At 37.7% G+C, this 24,013-nt stretch overlaps 2 protein-coding genes across 2 annotated transcripts in view; both read left to right on the top strand.

The window, feature by feature from the left end:
* The window catches only part of LOC128989147 (uncharacterized), a 62,104-nt gene extending 46,600 nt beyond the window's left edge, over positions 1-15,504 (top strand). Inside the window, exons 20-33 of the mRNA XM_054411015.1 lie at positions 82-233; positions 1,231-1,332; positions 1,980-2,096; positions 2,474-2,630; positions 3,138-3,418; positions 5,048-5,150; positions 7,121-7,305; positions 7,569-7,693; positions 8,255-8,354; positions 11,468-11,636; positions 12,188-12,432; positions 13,180-13,320; positions 14,372-14,600; positions 15,221-15,504. Coding sequence (XP_054266990.1) covers positions 82-233; positions 1,231-1,332; positions 1,980-2,096; positions 2,474-2,630; positions 3,138-3,418; positions 5,048-5,150; positions 7,121-7,305; positions 7,569-7,693; positions 8,255-8,354; positions 11,468-11,636; positions 12,188-12,432; positions 13,180-13,320; positions 14,372-14,600; positions 15,221-15,504 — 2,390 coding nt within the window. The remainder of the gene's footprint in view (positions 1-81; positions 234-1,230; positions 1,333-1,979; positions 2,097-2,473; positions 2,631-3,137; positions 3,419-5,047; positions 5,151-7,120; positions 7,306-7,568; positions 7,694-8,254; positions 8,355-11,467; positions 11,637-12,187; positions 12,433-13,179; positions 13,321-14,371; positions 14,601-15,220) is intronic.
* A 35-nt stretch (positions 15,505-15,539) lies between these two features.
* The window catches only part of LOC128989148 (serine-protein kinase ATM), a 32,442-nt gene continuing 23,968 nt past the window's right edge, over positions 15,540-24,013 (top strand). The window contains exons 1-6 of the mRNA XM_054411016.1: positions 15,540-15,788; positions 16,328-16,463; positions 16,611-16,692; positions 18,414-18,512; positions 19,903-20,002; positions 20,693-20,858. Of these exons, the coding sequence (XP_054266991.1) occupies positions 15,540-15,788; positions 16,328-16,463; positions 16,611-16,692; positions 18,414-18,512; positions 19,903-20,002; positions 20,693-20,858 (832 nt within the window). The remainder of the gene's footprint in view (positions 15,789-16,327; positions 16,464-16,610; positions 16,693-18,413; positions 18,513-19,902; positions 20,003-20,692; positions 20,859-24,013) is intronic.

Here is a 24,013-nt window from a genome sequence, read left to right on the forward strand (position 1 = left end):
TTAAAGAAACATGCTTGCCTATTAATATATAGATAGATTTTACATTCTGATAATTGTTTTTGTTATTTTTTCTTGTTACAGACGTTTGTAACCATTTGGACCGATGCCCTGATGATGACAATCGCAGCAACTACATCGTTTTGGTAACGGGCATCCTGAAATTCAGCCGAAAAAGGAAATATGGAGCTCACGTTTGTGACAGATTTGTTCGTCTTCTAGGGCATATTGCTCAGGTACTGCAGAGTGTGGAAATAGCTATCGTCTTTTATGTTCAAAATGGTTGGGTGAAGTGGAGTTACCAAGTAAAATGGTAGCTTTAGTGTTAATCCTAGTATTGATTAAACATAAACTATAAATGCAATGGAGAGATCTAACTAACCTCTCAAGCCATTAATAGTAGTTTCAGTGGTTCGGCTGCGCATTGCTTGTAAAACATAATTGTGTACCAAAAAGAGCCACTTTCGCTCTGTGTAATAAACAACTATTCATTACACTGTGGAAATAACCTTCTAATCGTTATAAAATTAGACCACACAATTTGAGTTTATACAAAGTCGTCATCAATGTTTTTTACTATTCAGTTTTTTACAAACATAAATTTAAAAAAAATGGGTGATTAGCAGCGTTTCATAACATTTTGTAAAGTGCCATAAAAACAAATTTCGAGGTTAGGGAACCAAAAAGGTTACCTTATGTTTTTTTATTTTCCTAATTGAAGTTTCTCAAAAACTATGATTTTGTGTACAATTTAGAGAACTGAAAAGGGCTGTTTTCCAGACAGTATGATAAAAAATACATTTTTATGTATTGTTTTAGAATATTTTTAACAGTTTTACATGTGTGAATTTAAATTTGGTTGAAAATTAATGAGTTAGGGTTTACTTATTATAGGCCTAGTTGGTATAACTGCTTCAACAGGATAGTTTTATTTTTTTTTATTTTATCAGGATTTATTTAGTTATGCAGTCAGTGACCAAAATAGTAATAACTGTCTTAAAATCTACATAATTGTTAGGTTTCATGGTTTTTAGGAGAAATAAATTTATGATTCTTACCCCAAAACATGTTTTCACTTGAAAGCTGTAAAATGTAATAGACTGAATGAAAATAATTCATGGATACACAAATTTTGATGTACTGTTGTGCTGAAAAAACCACAACTTATACTGTATAGTATATTCTAGAGTTTATTTTACATATACCACTCTTAGCAGATGTGTATTTTGACAGGTGGATCCACTGGGGCTGTGGACGTCGAGGGAGACTAATGACGGGAGCTACAGAGCATTTGCACATGAGCTACTCTCCTTCCTCGAGTCTCCCTTCCATCAGGTATGTTAAACACCATCTTTATAACAAAGAAATGTGGGGTTGTAAGGGGTGATATGATTACCAGTAGAAAAACAGTATTAGCAATTAGTAATCATAAACTTTGTATTGTTTACGTACCACAATGTCTGACTATAATCTGAGATCTTGGTGCCATCATTCATTAACATCTCCTGCGATTGTATCACCATCATTAACTCATTAACATCATTAACCATCATTAATTGCGGTGCGGTGCCATCCTGAACTTCTCCTCCAATCACAACTCCATCAAGAACATCTCCCACGTTTGCATCGCCATCGTGAACATCTCCTGCGGTTTCGGAACATCTCCTGAGTTTGCGGCATTTAGTTTACATTGAGGACATCAAGGGAGGCAACAAACCTTTCCCACTTTTAATACACCTATATATGTCCATAACCAATTGGTAGAGAATAAAATGGTAAAATACTTATTTTTTTGTCTTTTCAATCCAATGTTACTGTAAAATTTATTTTTTAAATGTTAAAAAATTTTGGATCAAAAAGAAAAATAGTCTCCATAGTTAGATCTGGCTGGTTTCCAAACTCAATCAAAAAGTTGTTATAAATCAATAGTTTTTTTTTTTCTTTATGATATTTCCCCTTTTTCATACTTGAACTCCTTCCAGGTCAGAATGACGGCTTGTCAGAATCTATGGACATTGTTCTCATCTTCCACTGTTCAACAACAGCAAGCCATGTTAGATGAGTTGCTGACAGCAGTCAATGAAGTGTTCATCGTTCAGGTAATTGTTTTAGTTTCATTCAGAGCGACTAAAGTTAATTTAAGAGTTGATTTAGGTTAGTTATCCTATTCTTATTAAAGTAAATAAACTAGTGATGAGTCACGGCAAAATCATGAACATCTCCTACGGCCGTGTAGACATTATCACAACTCCCAGTTACGGAAATGTCATCGTCGTCTTGAGCAATCGCGGCCAAATCGTAAACATGTTTATCCTGTTTGCTGATGTCTTGTTTATAGTTGGCTATTTACGTGTTATTAATCTGTTTCCTTTTTCCAAACTCTCTATTTGTGTTCATAGTGTATTTTAATGTCTTGTTTCTTTCCCATCACATTTTTTTTTTTCACTGTTTTCTCATATTTATTTTTGTGTTACAGGGTGACTTGATAGCAGAGGAGCAGCAAGATGAAGGGGTGTTACGCACAGCCACAGCTCTACATGCGTTGGCGGCTCTGTTGGCCATGACATCACGCTGGCGAGCCCGAGCATTGCAGCACACCTGCCTGCTCACTGTCGAAAAAAACCTGAACACTGGTCAGTAATGGACGGGAGTGTGGAGCTTCGGTCCTTGAGGTCCAGGGTTCGAATCCTGCCTATCGCCAATGGATTTTATCCATGTGTGATAACTCTGCGACCGTCTAGGACTAGCCTGAAGTAACGTTTAAAATAGTCCCGGGCTAGAGCCCAGCGTCCTAGGATGTGTTCCCAAACTCAAAAGTAACCTGTACAGCTGCCATTTCTTTTTTCACAAAACTATTTTTATTTATTAACGGCCTTTTATAGTGAACTGAAATTTTGTACATAAATTAATAACGCAAAGGCCTTTTATAAGAAATAAATATAATTTGTTATCATGTTTAGTATCAAAATGGCAGTCATTTAAAATTATTAAATTTTTGAGTTTCTCTTTGGTCCAGGGATGATACCTTAGAGGTCAGCAGAGAGTTTTGGGAACACCCTGCAGATAAATAAGGGAATAAAGTACCGACCTTGATTACTCACTAAAAGTCACAAACAAGTTTCAAGTCCACTCTGTCACAGATCTAGTCAAGAAGATGCTGACAGTGGTAGCAGATCACCTGGGAGTGGCCAGCCTGGGTGGCCTGGTGCAGCCGATGTTGCCCTCAGTGTTGTGGGGCTGGCACGAACGGTTCAACAGTCTCGACCGGTTCCCCTGGCAGGCTCTAGGCTACCCAGATGAGAACCGGTTCTACCAGGCCAATCTGGCGGCTGTGGTGCCGGTTCTGGTGCACCGCCGGGACGAAAAATCACTCTCTCATGTTTCCTCTGTCATTGGGCAGAGTGTCATGCAAATAGTGCAGGTGAATTGGTTTCTGATTTGTTAGTAGAGTTAGTTGCATACTAGCATAGCCTATTCTAATACAAGGCCGTGGAAAGGCAAAAGGGAAAATACCGCCGTCACGACAGACCGAAACAGCTGTTGCACTAATTTACTACGGAGCATTTGCAAATTTTTACATTTACACATTTGTTATCACTGTTAACACCATGACAACAGGCTGGCTGGAGTTACGTTGTCACACACTAAAGCCGGGCCTCGTATTTGAGGAGGCTATGATAGTAGTCATCCTAAGGATATTTATATTACTTAAATGTCTATTAGAGTTGAATTATTCTAAGATTTAGTGTCCTTGTGAAATAAATTAAGATAAATTAAGTCAAATTAAGCTTTTTACGCTTGTGACCTAATAAACTCATGTCTTACTTCAGTTTTCTTTTAGGTAATTTCTTTAACAAATGTTGGTTTATTATTATATTACCCGAGAAAAATATTTTTTTATTGCCTGTTATTATTTGCATTAAAATTTGTTTGTTAATGTTACAAAAAGATTTTAATTGAAAAATATATATATGACTAGCTGTACCCGCGGGCTTTGCCCCGTTTCCCGTTCGCATGGCTCAATCACGTCCTGGTTGAAGTTCGTTCGCTACGCTCACTTGCCTTCAGGTTAGCTCGTTCGCTACGCTAACTCGCTTCCAGGTTGAAGTTCGTTCGCCACGCTCACTCACCTTTTGGTGGAAAATTGGCTGTAGTCATAAAATTAAAAAAATAATAGTGCTGCACCCTGTTGGTCATCCTTGTAACTTTAATGCTATTAAACATCATAGAACAGAACCAACTTGTTTAATTGAAACAGCTGTTAAGAAATTCCTTTTAAATATGAAAAATCGTTAACATGGGAAACTTCAGAGCCACTGGGGCGGAGCCCGAAAGCCCGATCAGAATGAAAACTACTTAGTCTTCCTATTTAATGCCCAAAGAATCGGTGTATCGAATTTCAGCCTCCTAGGTAAATGGGAAGTGGGAGAATTAGTGATGAGTGAGTGAGTCAGTCAGTGAGGGCTTTGCCTTTTATATATTTAGATGTCAGCATTTTGATTGATTTTTAAGGAGTCAATGACCCATTGACAGTGTAACAAACTACAAAGGCGTTGTCATGGGTTCAGGTTCTAGTGCAGCCAGAAATGCATATCAGCACAGTTAATTCTCATACCATGTAACAACTCACCCCTGGTGTTATTTGATTAGTTCTACCCTCTGCCCTATAAGGGCAATATGGACAGGCAATTACAAGGATAAGAGGTCACCAACTAACTGTTTGGAAAACAAATTTTCTGATGATGTAATGTAACAAATGAACTATTTTGTAAATCTTAGCAGGTCATAAAAAAGTAATTTTAAACGTTTTAAGAGTGCTTGAACTACAAAACCTGTCGATTATAAATGTTTTGTACAATCAATTCCTATGTCTCAGTCTCAATGATGAAAAATCAAAATCAAACAAAGTACATTTAGATAGATAAAATATACATTTGATAAATTTTACAATCAAAAGGTTGATTAGGGAATTCTGTTAAAAAAGGAGAGTGATTTTCTGCAATCAAATATTTTTTGTTTAATTCAAAAGTCAATTGATCTTTTCTTGCAGACGTGCTATCCTGTTCTTGTTGGAAGTATTTTGCCCCGGCTTGCAGACGAAAATCAACAACAGAGCGCCACCATTATCAGTGGAACAGTGGATAAATATCTGGGTAAGTAAAAGTACCCAAACCAAACTTACATTCTTAGTGAATTTCAGGTTATTCTCGTCCAATATGATAACTTCAGTCTCAACAAGTACCTACGTGTGCCTCCACAAAGAATATAATGTAAAATTGTTTTGGTTGAATTAAAAAATGTACAATAATCTATGAGTATTTGCTCAATTTTTTTAGTAGATTGTTCCAAGAAGACTTTCTAGTTTTACTTTTAAAGTAACAAACCTGAAGACCAATTTCATTATTTAATTTTTTCAGTAAAAGTTGATACTTTTTAAATTCATTGAAAGCACAGCTATACCTTATGTTGAGCAAGATGCACAGGTTTTGATTAGGGATGGACGGGATTGAATTTTTAGTTCGGGACGGGAAGGGACGGGAAATTTATTTCCTTCCCGATTTTCGGGACGGGATTTTTTCCTGTGCATATAAAGAAAGTCTTGAATATTGCAGTTACCTAAAAAGACAAACAAAATACATTTTTACCATTTGGCACTGATCTATAAAAACAAAAAAATTGGGCAAAATTTTACAGGTATAGAAACTTGTGACTCGCGGTCATGGCGCGATCGTCGGTATAACTCCGCGGTTACGGCGTGATTGTTGGTATGATTCCGCGGTCACGGCATGATCGTTGGTATGATTCTGCGGTCACGGCGGGATCGTCAGTATGACTCGCGGTCACGGTGTGATCATCGGTAAGACTCGCGATCACGGCAAGATCGTCGAAATGACTCGCGGTCACGGCACGATCGTCGAAATGACTCGCAGTCATGGCGCGATCGTCAGTATGACTCGCGATTACGGCATGATCGTCGGTATTATTCCGTGGTCACGGCGTGATCGTCGGTATGATTCCGCGGTCACGGCGTGATCGTCTGTATGACTCACGGTCACGGTGCGATAGTCGGTAAGACTCGCGATCATGGCATGATCGTCGAAATGACTCGCGGTCACGGTACGATCGTCGAAATGACTTGCGGTCACGGCACGATCGTCGAAATGACTAGTGGTCACCGCGCAATCGTCAAAATGATTTCGCCTCCTGCGTTCGCGGAACTATCGCGAACATCTCCTGCAATAGCGGCGTCATCGTCACTCGCGAAGCGGCAAAATCGCCGACGATCGTTAAAATCCTGTCCCAAAAAATTCCCGAATCAAATGTAATCCCGTCCCAAAAAACTGGAATATTTTTTTCCCGAAAATTTCCCGAAATTTCGGGACCCATCCATCCCTAGTTTTGATATTGTCGGAGCTTAAGTGAAAAACCATGTTTTTTAGTTGACTGTTGATTGTTTGTTTTACAGTGGATACCCTCTTAACCGACCCTAACGGGACTGGATCTAGGTCGAATAACTCAATGGTCGGTTAAAACGGACAATCCCTAAAAACTTAAAAACATGAAGTGCAATTAATTTGGAATTAATTAAATATAATCACTATTCAGAAATCATGTACGGTATGCATTATTTACAAAATAAACTACGCTTATCTCCTTTTTTTCTTAAGTATTGACGATAGAAAAGTCACAAATAAACCCAAACCATGGTAAAGTCAAATACTTTCAGTGGAAGTAAGATCCTGTAGAGTATAGCGTATTGTTCCCATCGCCGAGCATGGGAGCATAAATGCTGAGATTTTTAGAGAGCAGCGGTTAAACAGAACTGCCCTCAAAACAAGGTCGGTTAAAACAAACTGTAATATTTTACGAGCGAGGGTGGATAATCCGATTATCGGTTAATGCGGGGTCGGTAAACACATTCGGTACGGTATACAATCAATGTTTTTGTAACAGCACTGCATTGGTGAAATATAATATACAGGCATAGTGATTGTTTTAATTTTGTTATACGGTTGATTACTTTCGCCATTTGTAATTTAACTTTATTTAATATCCTACTGTGACCTACTGTGAAAAACTTTCTATTTTTGTAAACTTAACACTTGTATCTTTTATGTTGCAGGGGGAGAAAAATTCAACATGATGCTTGTAAGCAAGATGGGAAGTGTTATAACCAACATGTTGGCAACACTGTATGACCAGGATTGTCTCAGAGGTCTATGTGGAGATGAGCTGACTGTACTGCCGGAGCCTGGCAAGCTAATGTTCTCTACTGACCTTATACTGGGTGGTCTACGTTACATACAGGTATGTTGACCACTGACTAGTAACAAAAGCTGATGACTAGTAGTAAAGTACTTGCCCAACAATCACTAAGTCGCCAGTTCAATCCCAAGAAAAGTCAGTAGCTTTTTGATGCATAGAACTAGACCCAGCTGTCCTTGATCATTGGTCTTTTGAAGACACAAATGGACTCGGTTAGTCCTGGCTAAAGAATTGGCCAGAGCAAAGTCATTAACAAATCTATCACAAGAGTTTATTTTAATCACTTTGTAAACACTGTTTTTCAGGAAAATTCGCCCAAGAGTGGTGTTCCACTGCTAGTCTTCTTGTCTCTAGAGAAACCTAGATTCATCCAGAAATCACTTTTGAATCTGTATTCAAAAGTTCTACAAACGAAGATACCTGAATACAAGTGAGCTATAGTACACACTCTTAATCTTAATAACCATATTTATAATCTCAGTGCCGGATTTAAGGTGCTTGTGGCTTTTCACCAAAGTATTCTGGGTGGCCCCCAATCTTAAGGTGGATCTTCCCTGCAATCGCGGCCAAATCATGAACTTCTGCAATCACGGACATCTTCGTCACCCAGATTATTATCTAAACTACACATCTTGAAACATAGGCTTGAAACTGATGTATAGCACCCTCAGTGGTGCTACCTATCGGATAAACTCAAAACTAAGCGTTTGCAGTTCATTAGTTTATCACTAGGCTGTGTGCAATCTGTGGGGCAAAGTAGGCATCTGTGATGCAAAGTAAGTAATGGAACTAAGTTGAATGTTGAATGTTTAATTTAAATTATTGGTCACTACACTATTTAAACTGGACTGTCTACTTGGGTCAGTAATTACCAGAGATTATTAAATATTTAAAATACCAAACAAAACTTAAGTTTATTCTGATTTACAAACAATTTACTTTTGTTCAATACATGCATTACAATGTACTAACAGTTGCAATTGTGTTGCAGACTGTTGTATTTGCATCAGTTTGTCAGTTTGTGTGACATGGTGATCTCAGTCATTGGTCAGCCCCAGTTCAAGATGTCCTCTTTCAGCATTTCTTGGGTGGTAAGATATTTTTTCAGTTTTAGTTGTCGGTGTTAGGTTTGTATTTACAGTTTCCCAATACATTGACTTTTGTGTTTCCGCCGCCATACAATATAAACCAGTCTCACTAATCCCAACCTTGCCTAACCAAACGTCCGACTATTCAGACTGTCCGACTGACTTCTGTCACAATTGAATATTTCCGCCAAACAATGTTGCAAACAACATTTTTTGTAAATTGAGATTTTTAAAGAACAATGATGTAAATTGCATTCTCTACTGTGTGGGATATTTTGTTTTCAAACATACGTAGCAAGCTGGTTTAGCTGTAGAATACGGGACTTTGGTCCCTGAGGAACCGGTTTCAAATCCCACCAAATTACCAATGGATTTTATCTAAGTTATGATGTCTCAGCCCCTAGGTCTAACCAGAAGTAATGTGAACAACGATCCCAGGCAAGAGCCTAGTGTCCTAGGACAAGGAAAACACAAACAGTAGATTCCCTCTTAACTGACCCTAATGGGACCGGACTCAATCGGATAACTCAAAAGGTCGGTTAATACGGGCAATCCCTAAAATCATAACATAATGAAGTGCTATTCTTTTGGAATTAAATAATCATTATTTTGAAGAGTGTACTACCACTAATTTACTACTACTAGTTGAATGTGTAACTCTCAGTTTGATCTGTGCAGGTGAGGGTGCTGCTACACCTGGTGGAAGGAGACACACAGATGTTGGCTGTGTCTTACTACTTACTACTACTAGTTGAATGTGTAACTCTCAGTTTGATCTGTGCAGGTGAGGGTGCTGCTACACCTGGTGGAAGGAGACACACAGATGTTGGCTGTGTCTTACTACTTACTACTACTAGTTGAATGTGTAACTCTCAGTTTGATCTGTGCAGGTGAGGGTGCTGCTACACCTGGTGGAAGGAGACACACAGATGTTGGTTGTGTCTTACTACTTACTACTACTAGTTGAATGTGTAACTCTCAGTTTGATCTGTGCAGGTGAGGGTGCTGCTACACCTGGTGGAAGGAGACACACAGATGTTGGTTGTGTCTTACTACTTACTACTACTAGTTGAATGTGTAACTCTCAGTTTGATCTGTGCAGGTGAGGGTGCTGCTACACCTGGTGGAAGGAGACACACAGATGTTGGTTGTGTCTTACTACTTACTACTACTAGTTGAATGTGTAACTCTCAGTTTGATCTGTGCAGGTGAGGGTGCTGCTACACCTGGTGGAAGGAGACACACAGATGTTGGCTGTGTCTTACTACTTACTACTACTAGTTGAATGTGTAACTCTCAGTTTGATCTGTGCAGGTGAGGGTGCTGCTACACCTGGTGGAAGGAGACACACAGATGTTGGTTGTGTCTTACTACTTACTACTACTAGTTGAATGTGTAACTCTCAGTTTGATCTGTGCAGGTGAGGGTGCTGCTACACCTGGTGGAAGGAGACACACAGATGTTGGTTGTGTCTTACTACTTACTACTACTAGTTGAATGTGTAACTCTCAGTTTGATCTGTGCAGGTGAGGGTGCTGCTACACCTGGTGGAAGGAGACACACAGATGTTGGTTGTGTCTTACTACTTACTACTACTAGTTGAATGTGTAACTCTCAGTTTGATCTGTGCAGGTGAGGCTGCTGCTACACCTGGTGGAAGGAGACACACAGATGTTGGCTGTGTCTTACTACTTACTACTACTAGTTGAATGTGTAACTCTCAGTTTGATCTGTGCAGGTGAGGGTGCTGCTACACCTGGTGGAAGGAGACACACAGATGTTGGCTGTGTCTTACTACTTACTACTACTAGTTGAATGTGTAACTCTCAGTTTGATCTGTGCAGGTGAGGGTGCTGCTACACCTGGTGGAAGGAGACACACAGATGTTGGTTGTGTCTTACTACTTACTACTACTAGTTGAATGTGTAACTCTCAGTTTGATCTGTGCAGGTGAGGGTGCTGCTACACCTGGTGGAAGGAGACACACAGATGTTGGTTGTGTCTTACTACTTACTACTACTAGTTGAATGTGTAACTCTCAGTTTGATCTGTGCAGGTGAGGGTGCTGCTACACCTGGTGGAAGGAGACACACAGATGTTGGTTGTGTCTTACTACTTACTACTACTAGTTGAATGTGTAACTCTCAGTTTGATCTGTGCAGGTGAGGGTGCTGCTACACCTGGTGGAAGGAGACACACAGATGTTGGTTGTGTCTTACTACTTACTACTACTAGTTGAATGTGTAACTCTCAGTTTGATCTGTGCAGGTGAGGGTGCTGCTACACCTGGTGGAAGGAGACACACAGATGTTGGTTGTGTCTTACTACTTACTACTACTAGTTGAATGTGTAACTCTCAGTTTGATCTGTGCAGGTGAGGGTGCTGCTACACCTGGTGGAAGGAGACACACAGATGTTGGTTGTGTCTTACTACTTACTACCACTAGTTGAATGTGTAACTCTCAGTTTGATCTGTGCAGGTGAGGGTGCTGCTACACCTGGTGGAAGGAGACACACAGATGTTGGCTGTGTCTTACTACTTACTACTACTAGTTGAATGTGTAACTCTCAGTTTGATCTGTGCAGGTGAGGGTGCTGCTACACCTGGTGGAAGGAGACACACAGATGTTGGCTGTGTCTTACTACTTACTACTACTAGTTGAATGTGTAACTCTCAGTTTGATCTGTGCAGGTGAGGGTGCTGCTACACCTGGTGGAAGGAGACACACAGATGTTGGTTGTGTCTTACTACTTACTACTACTAGTTGAATGTGTAACTCTCAGTTTGATCTGTGCAGGTGAGGGTGCTGCTACACCTGGTGGAAGGAGACACACAGATGTTGGTTGTGTCTTACTACTTACTACTACTAGTTGAATGTGTAACTCTCAGTTTGATCTGTGCAGGTGAGGGTGCTGCTACACCTGGTGGAAGGAGACACACAGATGTTGGTTGTGTCTTACTACTTACTACTACTAGTTTAATGTGTAACTCTCAGTTTGATCTGTGCAGGTGAGGGTGCTGCTACACCTGGTGGAAGGAGACACACAGATGTTGGTTGTGTCTTACTACTTACTACTACTAGTTTAATGTGTAACTCTCAGTTTGATCTGTGCAGGTGAGGGTGCTGCTACACCTGGTGGAAGGAGACACACAGATGTTGGCTGTGTCTTACCTCTGCAAGTTTCTGTCAGCAGTTCTACCCTCTCATCATTCACTGTTGGATGGCTTACTGCCCATCATCACCTCTAGACTGGTGCCTCTCGCATCTCCGGATACCAGTGCTGGTAAGTACAATTCTTTGAAGTTCATTTTTAGGGATAAGTTTTTGTTTTTTAAAAGATTATAGTGGACATTTTCCATCACAATTAGTAAAAAAAAGTATTTTCAATGTTTTGGGATCTGGAAACAGATTTCCGTTGAGAAAGTACCTGAACATAACAAGGTTAGAACAAAAACCTTTAAATTAAACAATATAATAGTTAACAAAAATTGGAGAACACGAAGAAATGGTGGTGGCAAACAGGGTCCAAAAAGATTTCTGTTGTTGAATTTTCCTGGAGAGTATTTTACTGTTGGGGCAATAATGCTTAAAAAGCACATTAAAGTTTAGAAGTAACTGTTTGGTTCTTTATATTTTACCTATTGAAATTTTTACAAAAGCCCCAGTAATTTGGCAAATACAAATTTAATACTCTATTGTGGATGAAAATTGATATTAAACTATGTTTGAAATTGTAAAATTTGCAAGAGCATTAAAAAAAACCTGTTATTTTCTTGTAACTGTTACAACCTTACCTATTACTTTAAAGTCCCTAGTATCAATGTGTTTTGCCAGGTCGTAAGGTGCTCTCTGTTTTGGAGCTGTTGTTGGTCACTCACGCCTCAACACTGCCCAGTGTTGCCAACCTAGACCCTCTCCCGTCGGAGCCGATGTTTGCGCCCCTGTCACAACAGTACCAGACACTGCGCTACGCTGACCCCCTCTCCACCTCCCTGCAGGCTGAGATACAACATGTGTTGACTGCTGGGGAGGGCGATGGGACATGTCGACCGGAAGGATTGAGGCATCTTAGGAAACAGGTTAGTTAGTAGTTGTGTCGTTTGCAAACTGTTATACTAATGAAAGATTATATGGAATGGATTTGTTTGAACACTGGAAAGTCAAACCACTGGTCAGGGCTAACCATTGAACCTTGCCTAGTTGAACATTGCAAAGCTTCATTACTTGCCAGCCAATAAGTCGCCAGTTCCTGAGAAAAGTTAGTAGATTTTTATCGGATTGCAGCTGTCATTAATCATAAGGCTTGTAATAAAAAGTCCCAACCGCCTTTTTGGGTTCAAGGGGACCCTAAACGGATATTTCCACTTAAAACTCAAACTCTAAAATGTTAACAAAAGTAATACTTTCTCCATATACTAAGTAAAAGAGGAGAAAAGAATAAGAAGATATATCACTTTATTCTACACTCATCCTTCATTATGTGTTAAAATACAAATTAGTTGTGACCCCATGTTGTTAAGAATAGCAAAGGTCCCTTATTTACTAATACTAACTTTAAATCATATTGTATAACTCATAATTTAAGTTAAATCTAAATTTATTAAGTTTAATCATTAGCTTTGTTTGAGTTTAATCATCAATTTGCTAAATTGCACATTACCTGTCAATAAACTTCATTTAATCAAAATTGTTTACAAACTGGGATGATAAATTAAACCCTCTTTAAATTAACGGAATACTTAATTAAGTAAGAGAATGTGTTCTGAAACTAAAACTAAGGAACAAAATATGTCAAAAGCTTATCTCAACTTGTCTTAATTTTACAGTTGTCAGAGAAGAAGCCTGAGCTTGAACAGCTGTTCAGTGAGCTACGAGCCACGAGAGGCTTCACAGAAGACTGTGATCAGAGTCTCCTACATCAGCTGATCAGTCTACTTATTAGAATAATAGCAGGATCAGATCCTGAGGTAGCTATATCTCATAGTGAGCAGGTCTAAATTCAGTTAGATTTTTGTTTTACTTTACTTATTTTCAACATACAAACATACCAAACTATGTTCTATACATCCTAATTTGGTTAGATTTACTCAGAAAAAAATAGCAAATTAACTGAATAGGAAAGTGTCCAAACTAGCACAAGAAACAGAAAACATTAGGAAATTTCACTGTCACTGAAAGCATTTTCAACCAAGAAAAATGTGAGTTTAAGAGAGCTATTGACAGCTAGCTTTTCTTCATATATAAAAACTCTTTTTAGCTCATACATTCCCTAGTTGAAAATGCTGTCAGTGACAGTAGAATTTTAAAATTGTTTGTGTTTCTTGTGCCAGTTTGGTCTCTGACATTCAGCCAAGCCTGCTATCATCACTAAAAACTCCTAAAACCCTAGGCCCCCGTGTTCTATGTTACATCCTTGCTCAAAAATAGTTATGTATGATGCAAACCAAATTATTAATCACAGCTCTGAATCATATTTTCAGTGGATGACCGGTTTTCATCTTTCATCAAGCCCTAATCATATCCTTCATCAGAGCCGTAAAATTATCCGTCTTTTCTTGTCAAGCTATTTCAGTCCACTGTCACTGGTGTTCTCATAATGTTCCTGTTCAACTAAAATTACTAGTAAATCTATTGCCGAGTATTAGTTAATTTTGTTTAGTGTATACTGTATTTTTGTATAAAATCGCTTAGTATACTTAAGACGGATTGCACTGGTGTGGAAATTGAACCCGCACAAGTAAAATGACCTCAGAGCTACAAAATTCGCCAGTGCATCCGATTAGTAATTTCAGCCTCAATGTTGAGTATGATGAGTACTACTAAAGCCTGAATGCAACAGTGCTTGCAGGTGAGATGGTACTAATTACCCAACCACCAGTGGGCTATATGAGGGACTATGGCCTTGCAAAAAACCATTATGTACTAAGTATGTCAAATATGTTGAAGGAGACTTTCATCTAGCAAAACCGTATCACCAGGTTTTACCTAAGCTACAAAAGATTTTTTCTGATCCCCCAGGCTAGATACGAAGCGGCATGTTGTCTTGGGGAGATTGGCCCGGGAGACCTGACAACACTAGGTCTCAAGCCAGACGCCCCCAACTCATCAGATGTTCCCCTGGACCTGTTGCTTCAGACGATAGTCGGTCATCTGACCAAACATCTGTTTGACTCTGACATTCAGGTGGTTCTGGCAACTTCAGAAGCACTGTACGCCCTCTGCGGTAACTTCAGTCAACAACTAACAGGTGATTTAGATGAAGTTGTATTAAAAACCTTCAAAGTTCATGAATATAAGTTTTAGTGTGATTTAGACAACACATGTGGTTTTAGGAATTAGATAGACCTTTTTAGAAATACATGTTAGGAAATAGATATTAAATGAAGAAACACATTTTTTGAAAGAAAAATCACTTTCGCCTATTGGGTCTGATGATGATTGGAGTGTCCAATCGAAATCGATCACCACTTACCATCTTTTTTGTATATTTACCGTCTTGTGAGTAACAGTATAAGCGTAAATATATGTTTTAAGTGTTATAAGATGTTTCTTTTATTTACTTTCCGTAAAAATCACTTGTCTTGAAAATACACTCCGGGAAAATTGGAATAGAAATAAATAATTTATCAAAAAAGAGTTCCAGATAGATGATAGCTAAAGGAAAATTTAACATAAACTAGATATTTTTTAGATATTTTTCCACTTGAAGGAGGATTCTTACTTCATGCCTAACTTTTTGTAAAAGCCCCCTTAAAGGGACAAAATATCAAACTCTTTTGCTGCAGCTCTTGTGGAAGAATTCTCTTGTCTCTGTAGTGCTGTTGTTCTGTACTAAGAACGTCTGTTCCTCAATGTTTGATGTTACAGGTGTATTGACGACAGAACAGTCAGATCTGCTGTACCCGTTCATCAGCACTGCTACCAGGAGTGGTCACAAGAAGCCTTCAACAGTCAGTGTAGACGAGGACGCTCTTGTCCCTGTGGTGCCGTTGTTCTATCCTAAGAACGTCTGTTCCTCAATGTTTGATGTTACAGGTGTATTGACGACAGAACAGTCAGATCTGCTGTACCCGTTCATCAGCACTGCTACCAGGAGTGGTCATAAGAAGCCTTCAACAGTCAGTGTAGACGAGGACGCTTTGTCTCTGTAGTGCCATGGTTCTGTCCTAAGAACGTCTGTTCCTCAATGTTTGATGTTACAGGTGTATTGACGACAGAACAGTCAGATCTGCTGTACCCGTTCATCAGCACTGCTACCAGGAGTGGTCACAAGAAGCCTTCAACAGTCAGTGTAGACGAGGACGCTCTTGTCTCTGTGGTGCCGTTGTTCTGTCCGGAGAACGTCTGTTCTCACCAACATTGGGTCACTCAACTCGTCAATGCCATCTTGAACACAGCTCAGTTTGGCTTCATTACACCAGTTGTGGATCACAAGGTTTTTTTACTTTACAATTTTTCTATTGAAAATAAAGTTTGTGTATTCTTTATCTTTTTAGCCTTGCTACTTTATTTTGATTGATTTAGCCACTCAACTCAATAACTCAAGCTTAATATTAATATTATTATTGTTATTAATATTATTACTTAATATTAAGCCTAATTTTTTACATACATTGCAACAGCCGAGTCAAAATGGCTCAAATTAATTTACCATAATAAACATCGATTGCAAAACTAAAATTCATTGTGACCCTTCTTTAGGAAGAATAGAACAGACACAGCGGTAGCAATTTCTTGCAAGAAATAAATTGTATTGTGTTTGACACATCGCATGGTAATATGGATTTGTTTTGATGGTTGAAAGTCTTAAACAGTTTGATAAGCCTTTGAAATTTTTTAGATGGTCAAATGTAATGGTACTTTCAAACGAACATTAAAACTATAACAAAGCAAAAATGAATGGCTGGTTATGGTGTGAAAATGTGAAAGATTGATTGAAGTTTGTAATTCAAGTTAATTTGTTTTAAATTGCAGGAGGACTTTGCCAATGATCTGTTCCCTGTCACTGTAGACTTTGTGCTGGACGTTTCTAGAAGAGCTTCCACAACACAGATGTTTGTCGACCAAATAAATGAGTTTTTTGCCAGACATATAAATAACAGCTCTGCAGGTAAATAAATTTACAAATCAGAGACTTTACTAGTTTTGGATTAGTGAGAGGGATTGGTATATTTATGTGATAATTTAAATATGATTTAAGCTATTTTATTTTGAATATTAATGTTAGTAACTCACTTTGAACTCAATATTATTCTAGATGAAGTGTATGGTAACCGCAACTCTGTATCTGCAATGATAAGAGTCATCGGAGCAGTCAGGAAACATTACCATGAGGAAAGGTTAGTATGAACAGTTAATTTAATAACCACTATTTAACTGTAGTTATTGCTTAAACACACTTTGATGTTAGGTCAGTCTTACAATACACAACCCATTATTATCTGAACAGGGTGTCCACCGACCGGGAAAACCGGGAATTATGCGTGAATTTTGTATTTAACCGGGAATTTTTCGCCGCGATCGCGCATGACGACGATGACGTATCCTTGACCGCGGGAAACAACGATGACGTTTTCGTGACCGCGTGTGACGACGATAACGTTTCCGTGACTTCGGGAGACAGTGGGGATGTTTCTGTTACTGAGTCAGATATTCAGGATTTTTCAGTTATCGCAGAAAACGATGATGGTGTCTCTACGACTGTGTTAGATGATTACAATATAACCTCGAGTGTGGCTTGACCAAAAATTTAAAATGGCACACTTCTAGAAAGTTTTTTTTTATATTTTTTTATAATATTTTCATTTACCTTTAACGTGGTATTTATTTAATGTGTTTAGAAGGGTTTAAAACATAAATTGGCTACATGCATTTTTTGTAATTTCTGCATTATTATTTCTGCAGGCCACTTGGAAAACAACCCATTACTCCAAAGTTATAGTATATATATGAAAGTACATAAAGCCAGGGGTTGGTGTAGTACGGTAATCCTTCAGAAAATTTGGTAAAATTGAAATTATCAGTATGTATTAAGAATCTATTTTTCAGGTGTCTGTACAGAGATTCGATAAATTTTGGTATCGACATATCACTATTTTTAGGAAGTTATTAATAAATTGCAGGTTTAAGGATTAGTTTTTAATTTTTGGATTATTTAATCAGTAATATATAAAACATTGAATAATTGTGTCGTGCAATATTACAGCAATCATAATTTTTTTTTTTCTTACCTGAGAATCCTCTTTCTGATAACTAAAATAGCAAGCTGTGTTAGCGCTATAACAGCATTGCAGGAGTTGGCGCAAAACACGTTGGAAATTTTAGTATGAAAAGTACGACCTGAACTACCTGGATTTTTTTTTAATCATGAATTTTTTCTGGTTGGCCTGGTGGACACCCTGTCTGAACCTTCTTACAGGCTCTCAAGAATACAGTAGAACCTTGATAACAAGCCTCTCATGGGGATTATTAAATGAGACTTGTTATCAAGGTCAACTTCTTATCAAGGTTGTGTGAATAGGGGTAAAATAAATTCCAAGTGGATTTAAAAATGACCCTTGTTATCAAGAGTAACTTGTTATCGAGGGTCTTGTTATCAAAGTTCCACTGTAAAAAATACATTTCTGTGTGACACATTTTCTGAAGTCTCTAACCTCATAAAATTAAAACAAAATTCTTTTTCTTGATTGCCAATTGTTTTTGGGATTGCCGAAACATCAATGGTATTATCCAGGTTAGGTTTTATGGGTTTTAGTTATCTAAAAATATTTCTACTCCCTGTGTGGCCTACATAGAGATTTGAGGGTGTAAAATGGACCAAACCAACACCAACCAAACTCCATTGACCTTCAATATTCTATACTGCGGTTTCAAACGTTTTAAGTTTGTTTTTTTTTTCAAAAGGGCCTAGAGAAAGATTATTTAATCTATTGAACATTTCATTTTTGAAAGACATTATTTTAAATACACCATTTATTTAGTGTTTACATTTAGTTTGGCAGTGTAATTAACTTTATTGATTGTTTTGTTACTGAACTCAATTGAAGTCTAATTGTTACAGACAGATCAACTACCTCCATGTGTCGAAAGCAGCGTTGTTCTGTTCTGCTTACTTCACCTCTGTTATGTACGCAGAGCTGTGGGCCAGCGAGTTCAACAGGTAAAGTTTTTGTTGCAGAATTTATGATTATCAAAAAATGTTTGATACAGACTGAAGCTCTATGAAAAAAACCAACATATGTTGGTGAACAGTTTTTGAAATTAATCCCAGAAAATATTAACAGAGAAAAAAATTTAATTTAAAAGACAACTGAAAGCTTATTTAATTATCGAAGTAATTTACTCGCTGGATGAATTTCTAAACCTCCCTCTTAAATAAATAAACTAATATGAATGTATCAACAAAGCTTCTTTAGATGAGTTGTGAGAAGAAATGTCAATTTTTGCATTGATAATTTTAAGAAACCTTTGATTATACTTTTTCATACTTTTATTTGGACACTATTTATGTATGTATTATATGCTACTTACAAATAAAGATTATTTGAATTTGAGAAGAATTTACCTAATAAAAATAGTTCAGGTTGCCAAAAAACTGATTCCTTGCACCTTTTGCCTTAATCTTCCTAAGACTTTTTTTTATAGTTAATTTACAAAACGAGGAACTTATTTTTAGCTCTTAATGAAGAAACCAAAGAGCTATGGTAATTTCAAGTGTGGTTGTAATAGGAAAATTAGGGGTTGATAAATTGCATTATTGTAGGCTGCATTGGACGATTTGTCTCAGTGGCTACAGAATTGGAAAATTAAAGTAAATGAAACAAAATCCGTTCAAGTTACATTTACTATGTCTACAAGAACTTGTCCCCCTGTAACATTGAATAATGTGATGCTTCCACAATCCAACGAAGTTAAGTACCTTGGTATGCATCTCGACAGACGGCTTACATGGCATTCACACATTTGGAACAAACAACTTCATTTAAATTTAAAAACAAACAAACTAAATTGGCTCATTGGTCGAAATTCAAAATTATCTGTTGAAAATAAATTACTTTTATACAAAATTATATTGAAACCTATTTGGACCTACGGTATCCAACTCTGGGGAACCACTTCCAACTCAAACATAGAAATAGTTCAAAGGTTTCAATCGAAAACACTGAGAACAATTTTACAAGCACCTTGGTTTGTCACAAATAAAGTAATTCATCAAGATACGAAATTACCCTATGTTAAAAAAGAAATAAAGAAACGAAGTGAAAAATACCAAAGAAAATTAGAAACCCATCCAAATTTCCTGGCTGTTAACCTCCTCGATAATAGTGAAGCTACATATAGGCTCAAAAGAGTTAATCCAATAGACCTTCCAAATCGTTTTTAGTTAAACTTTTTAAAAGTTTTTGTATGTTAGTGCACTTGATGGAGTGTAACTAACCCATGTTAAAATGGTTATTGAATTTACTTATTATTCTAGTATTGAATAGATTGTAAATAAATACTTGTTAAAAAAAAAAATTGTAGTATAATTTGAATATTCCTGTTTATAGTAACCGGGAAGATTTAGACATTGAAGGTATTTCTCAGTTTGAATTCATTGAAGAAAAAGACAGTGAAAATGGACAGCTTCTACAAAGTCTACTGCGAGAGGTAAACACTATTTATGTAGATTTTTTAAACTCTTTGCAATCATATAAATTTCATATATACTGTCCGTGCTGATTGAATTGCCTGTTAGAGTGGTACTGATCAACATAAAATCTCTCAAACGCTTGGGAGGCCAGCAGTACTAACTAAACACTTTTTTAGTCTGAATACTAGAGGTTAAAATAAAATACCTTTTTTTGCCTGCTGAGTGGTGATACCTAGTGAGCACCTTTTGAACCATACAATCCTGAACTAGTGGGAAAAAGACGCTATGATGGTTGCAAACCTGATAGGCTGATACACAGAGGTGTCTAAGGGCTGGACTTGATCACTCTGGCTTTCGGGTTTTGGGCCAAAATCAGGTTGCTATGGAAAGTTTTTCGTTAAAAAAATATTAACAAATGGGATATTTTAAATCAAATACGTCTTCCAACACTACCCGATATATTTACACTTATAATGTTAACATTTATGAGACGGTAAATTATGTGAAAGATTTTAAAATGGTTGATTTGGACCAGTCACAATGGTCATTATCAGACATGGGAGTAGTTTCAGAGAGTAGATTGAAAAATGCTTTTGTGTTTTAAATGTAGCCTTTGGACTGACATTTTCTCTAATCATAAGCTAACTGAACTTTATTACTTAAAATCCCTATGTTATATTAAATTATACTGGAGTTTTGCTTGACAGGCCTACATGAGGATAGGTGAGCCAGACGCAGTATACGGTTGTGGCAACACACATCTACTGGACCCTCACAGCCAGATACAACATTACCAGTACGAGGGACAGTGGCTGAGAGCTGTGGAGGCTTGTGACCTGCAACTATCCTTGCAACCTTCTCTGCAACTGTCAGGTACTACACAACTAGCATTGATGCCTGCTCTAGATATTGATAAGCTTTTTTTAAAGGAACAGCAAGTGACTTGTCACCATAGACTTCATGTTGTACTGTCATCGGAAGACTGTGACGTACTGGTACAGTCAGATCAGTGGGGGCATGATGTGATGTCATAGGAAAAGCTACAAGCTCTGTTTATTTTAACTTTGAGTGATTTAGCATACGGCCAACAGGAACGAGTGATGATCAAACTGCTGTGTATTAATATAATACCATCATCGAAATATGATATATTATAGGTCGGCCGCTTAAAAAGCGACCTCTTTGTAGCATTGGTGCGAGAGAGAAATACCAAGCTGTGGGAGTAAGACAAACTATGGCTCTACCCCCACTCGGCTGCCGCCCGCGCCCCTCCCGTTGGCCGTTTTCACACTGCACGACACGACAACGGCACTTCCCCGACACGGCACCGCCCCGGTGTCGTGGGAGTTGGAATCCTGTGTTACCAAATGGAACTGCTTACACACACAGCAGTGCCGTGCCGCGGTGCCGAATCAAGCAGTGTGAAAACGGCCATTGGCGGAGAGGGGGAACATACCCTCCCTCGTCGTTACCTCCCCTAAATGCGCTAAAAATCCTTGCGCAGGTCGCTATCCATCCGGCCGACCTATAGTATAAGTCACAACATAGGTAAGGCTAATAGTGACTCACCAAGATTGTGTTGGTGGTGTCATATCTGCCCAAAACGTCACCACTGAACTACTGTTTACTCTAAGCACTAGTATTGCTTTTATCCTTGTGTTTAATCTTGCAGGATGAAAAAAACTTGTCTTTCACTTTGAACAATTTTTAAACTTTTACTATCGACATTAAGGAAGAAGGAATGGATACACTAATAACTTACTTAAGATAAAGAGTACCCGGTAGTTAAAAGTAGGGGTGTGCGAATAGTGATTTTCAACCTCGAGCCGAGCCGAGCCGAGCTTTTTAAAAAATGTTCGAGCTCGAGCTTTTTCGAGCCGAGCTTTTCCTAGCGTAACCTTATCTTAATTACTAAACTTTTTTTCTTAAAAAAGTGCATAATAATAATAATGTTCAGTCAATTTTTAAATAAACACAATGTTATTTTAATATGTTTAAAAACATTGAGAATTGTCAAGACATCAAATAGTAGATAATCACGATTAGAACTGAACTGAACTAAATGAAGATGCAAGAAATAAAAGGATATCGATTGAAGGCCTGAAGAGATATGCAGTGCAGACTGAGACAATCAGATTGTCTTTCATAACAGAACAGCAACGCGACCTTGAATGACGACAAAACAACTAACAAGTTGATTACATATGTATATTGTAACTACTATGAATATTTAATTCTATTTTGTATAAATAAATACAAAATAAATTTTAAAACACGTGATTATTCTTGTTGTTTTCCATGCACAAAATATTTTTGTTTTATGAATCCTATTAATCAAAAAAGAACATGGTTGGTTTGGATCCAAAAAGGTGGAGAGACAAGTTTTACTTATATATTAAAAAATATATAATTGACATATAGAGGAAATAGACCAAAGCACTAGAATTAATAGAATAACACACAAAGTAAACAAGAAATGAAATGCAGAACACGATGATTTAACACTGTCACTCAATTTTGTTATCTAGAAGGGTCGGCGAACTAATCAATAAATAGCCAAAACCAGTTTCCTCCCCTTCACACAGTCTCACCGCCCCCCCTACCCCCCCCCCCCCCCCAATCCGGGTGGCCCAACACTTTGTCCTTGAAACACCCTTGCGTCTGGAACAATAAACCCTTACACCCTCGTTGCTGTTTTGACAACAGGTTTATGAATGCGATCACTATTTTTCATTTCCAGAATTAACTATCAATTATTATTATTTGCAAGATACAAATAGGAAACTACATCACATTATGGTATTCAATGACCCATGTACTATCAAAAATTAATAACTCATTACTAATTTTGATAATAAAAAGCACTCATTACAGCACGCGCCACTTATTGATATATATATATAATCCTCAAAGTAACTGTTACTTTATACAAAATAAAATAGGTACAAAATTGTGTGGCCAGTCAAACTTTATAAACAAACATTTTATTCTATAAAATACAGATGGTAAATAGGGGTTGGTTTAAAGGAAATAAAGTACAAAACATATTAATTAATTATTTTGATAAACATTAGAAAGGTTATGGGATTGATTGAACTAAAATAACCGCAGGGAAACTTATAAGTAGAAAAGTCGTCAACCACTATCTGTTTAATCAGTACATTGTTAGAGAGAGAGAGAGAGAGAGAGAGAGAGAGAGAAAGAGAGATAGCAGATGGGGACGTTTGATAAGGAATCTGAAAAAGTAAACAAACAAGGAACAACGACACGACGATACTCGTTTACAGCCTTATTGTCTCGCCCACTACATTTGCACACGTGACCACTTTTTGTTTCTTCCTTATCTTTCATCCGTCCCAAAATAGAATTCCTGAAATAGTTTGTTGGTATAATCTCCCCTCCCACACAAGGCGCAGTGCTCAGTGCGCACTGTAGGTTGCCACGGCAACCGTGTGTCGTCATAGCTACTTAGCCAATCACGCACTCGCACTGCGTTGTATATTACGATACGAATAGTTGTGTTAGAAAGACAACGCGATAGGTGGTAGTTTCCTCAAAATTACGATCGATAATCATTGCGTCTTGACTGAGCTGAGGTTCGTGCTTATCAAGACACAATTATGAAACGGAGGAGAGTAAATTTAAATAAAAGTTAGTTCTTTATTTATTAATTTAATTTTTATTTGCTAGTTCAATAAGTATTCGGCTCGAACATTTCGAGCTTTTTGAAAATCACGAGCCGAGCCGAATAGCATCCTATTCGGCTCGAAAAAGATCGATGTTCGAATACTCGCACACCCCTAGTTAAAAGTACATAGAAAGTTCTGAATACAATAAACTTGATATTTCACCCCTACAAGCGGGTTCTCCATATGAAAGAAGCACTACTTGAACTGTCTTTTTGCTTTCAGTTGACCATGGTAGTTACCTGATACTATTTGCTGAGCTAAGTTAGTTGTGTGTCCATTACTTATTCCTTAATGTATTTCTAAGCCAAGTGCTTCTTCCTCCTAAAACCTAAACTTGTA

This window comes from Macrosteles quadrilineatus, unplaced genomic scaffold (genome assembly GCF_028750875.1).
Source record: "Macrosteles quadrilineatus isolate MER2022 unplaced genomic scaffold, UCM_ALF_1.0 Scaffold_3__2_contigs__length_128488019, whole genome shotgun sequence".
NCBI classification, from domain to species: domain Eukaryota; kingdom Metazoa; phylum Arthropoda; class Insecta; order Hemiptera; family Cicadellidae; genus Macrosteles; species Macrosteles quadrilineatus.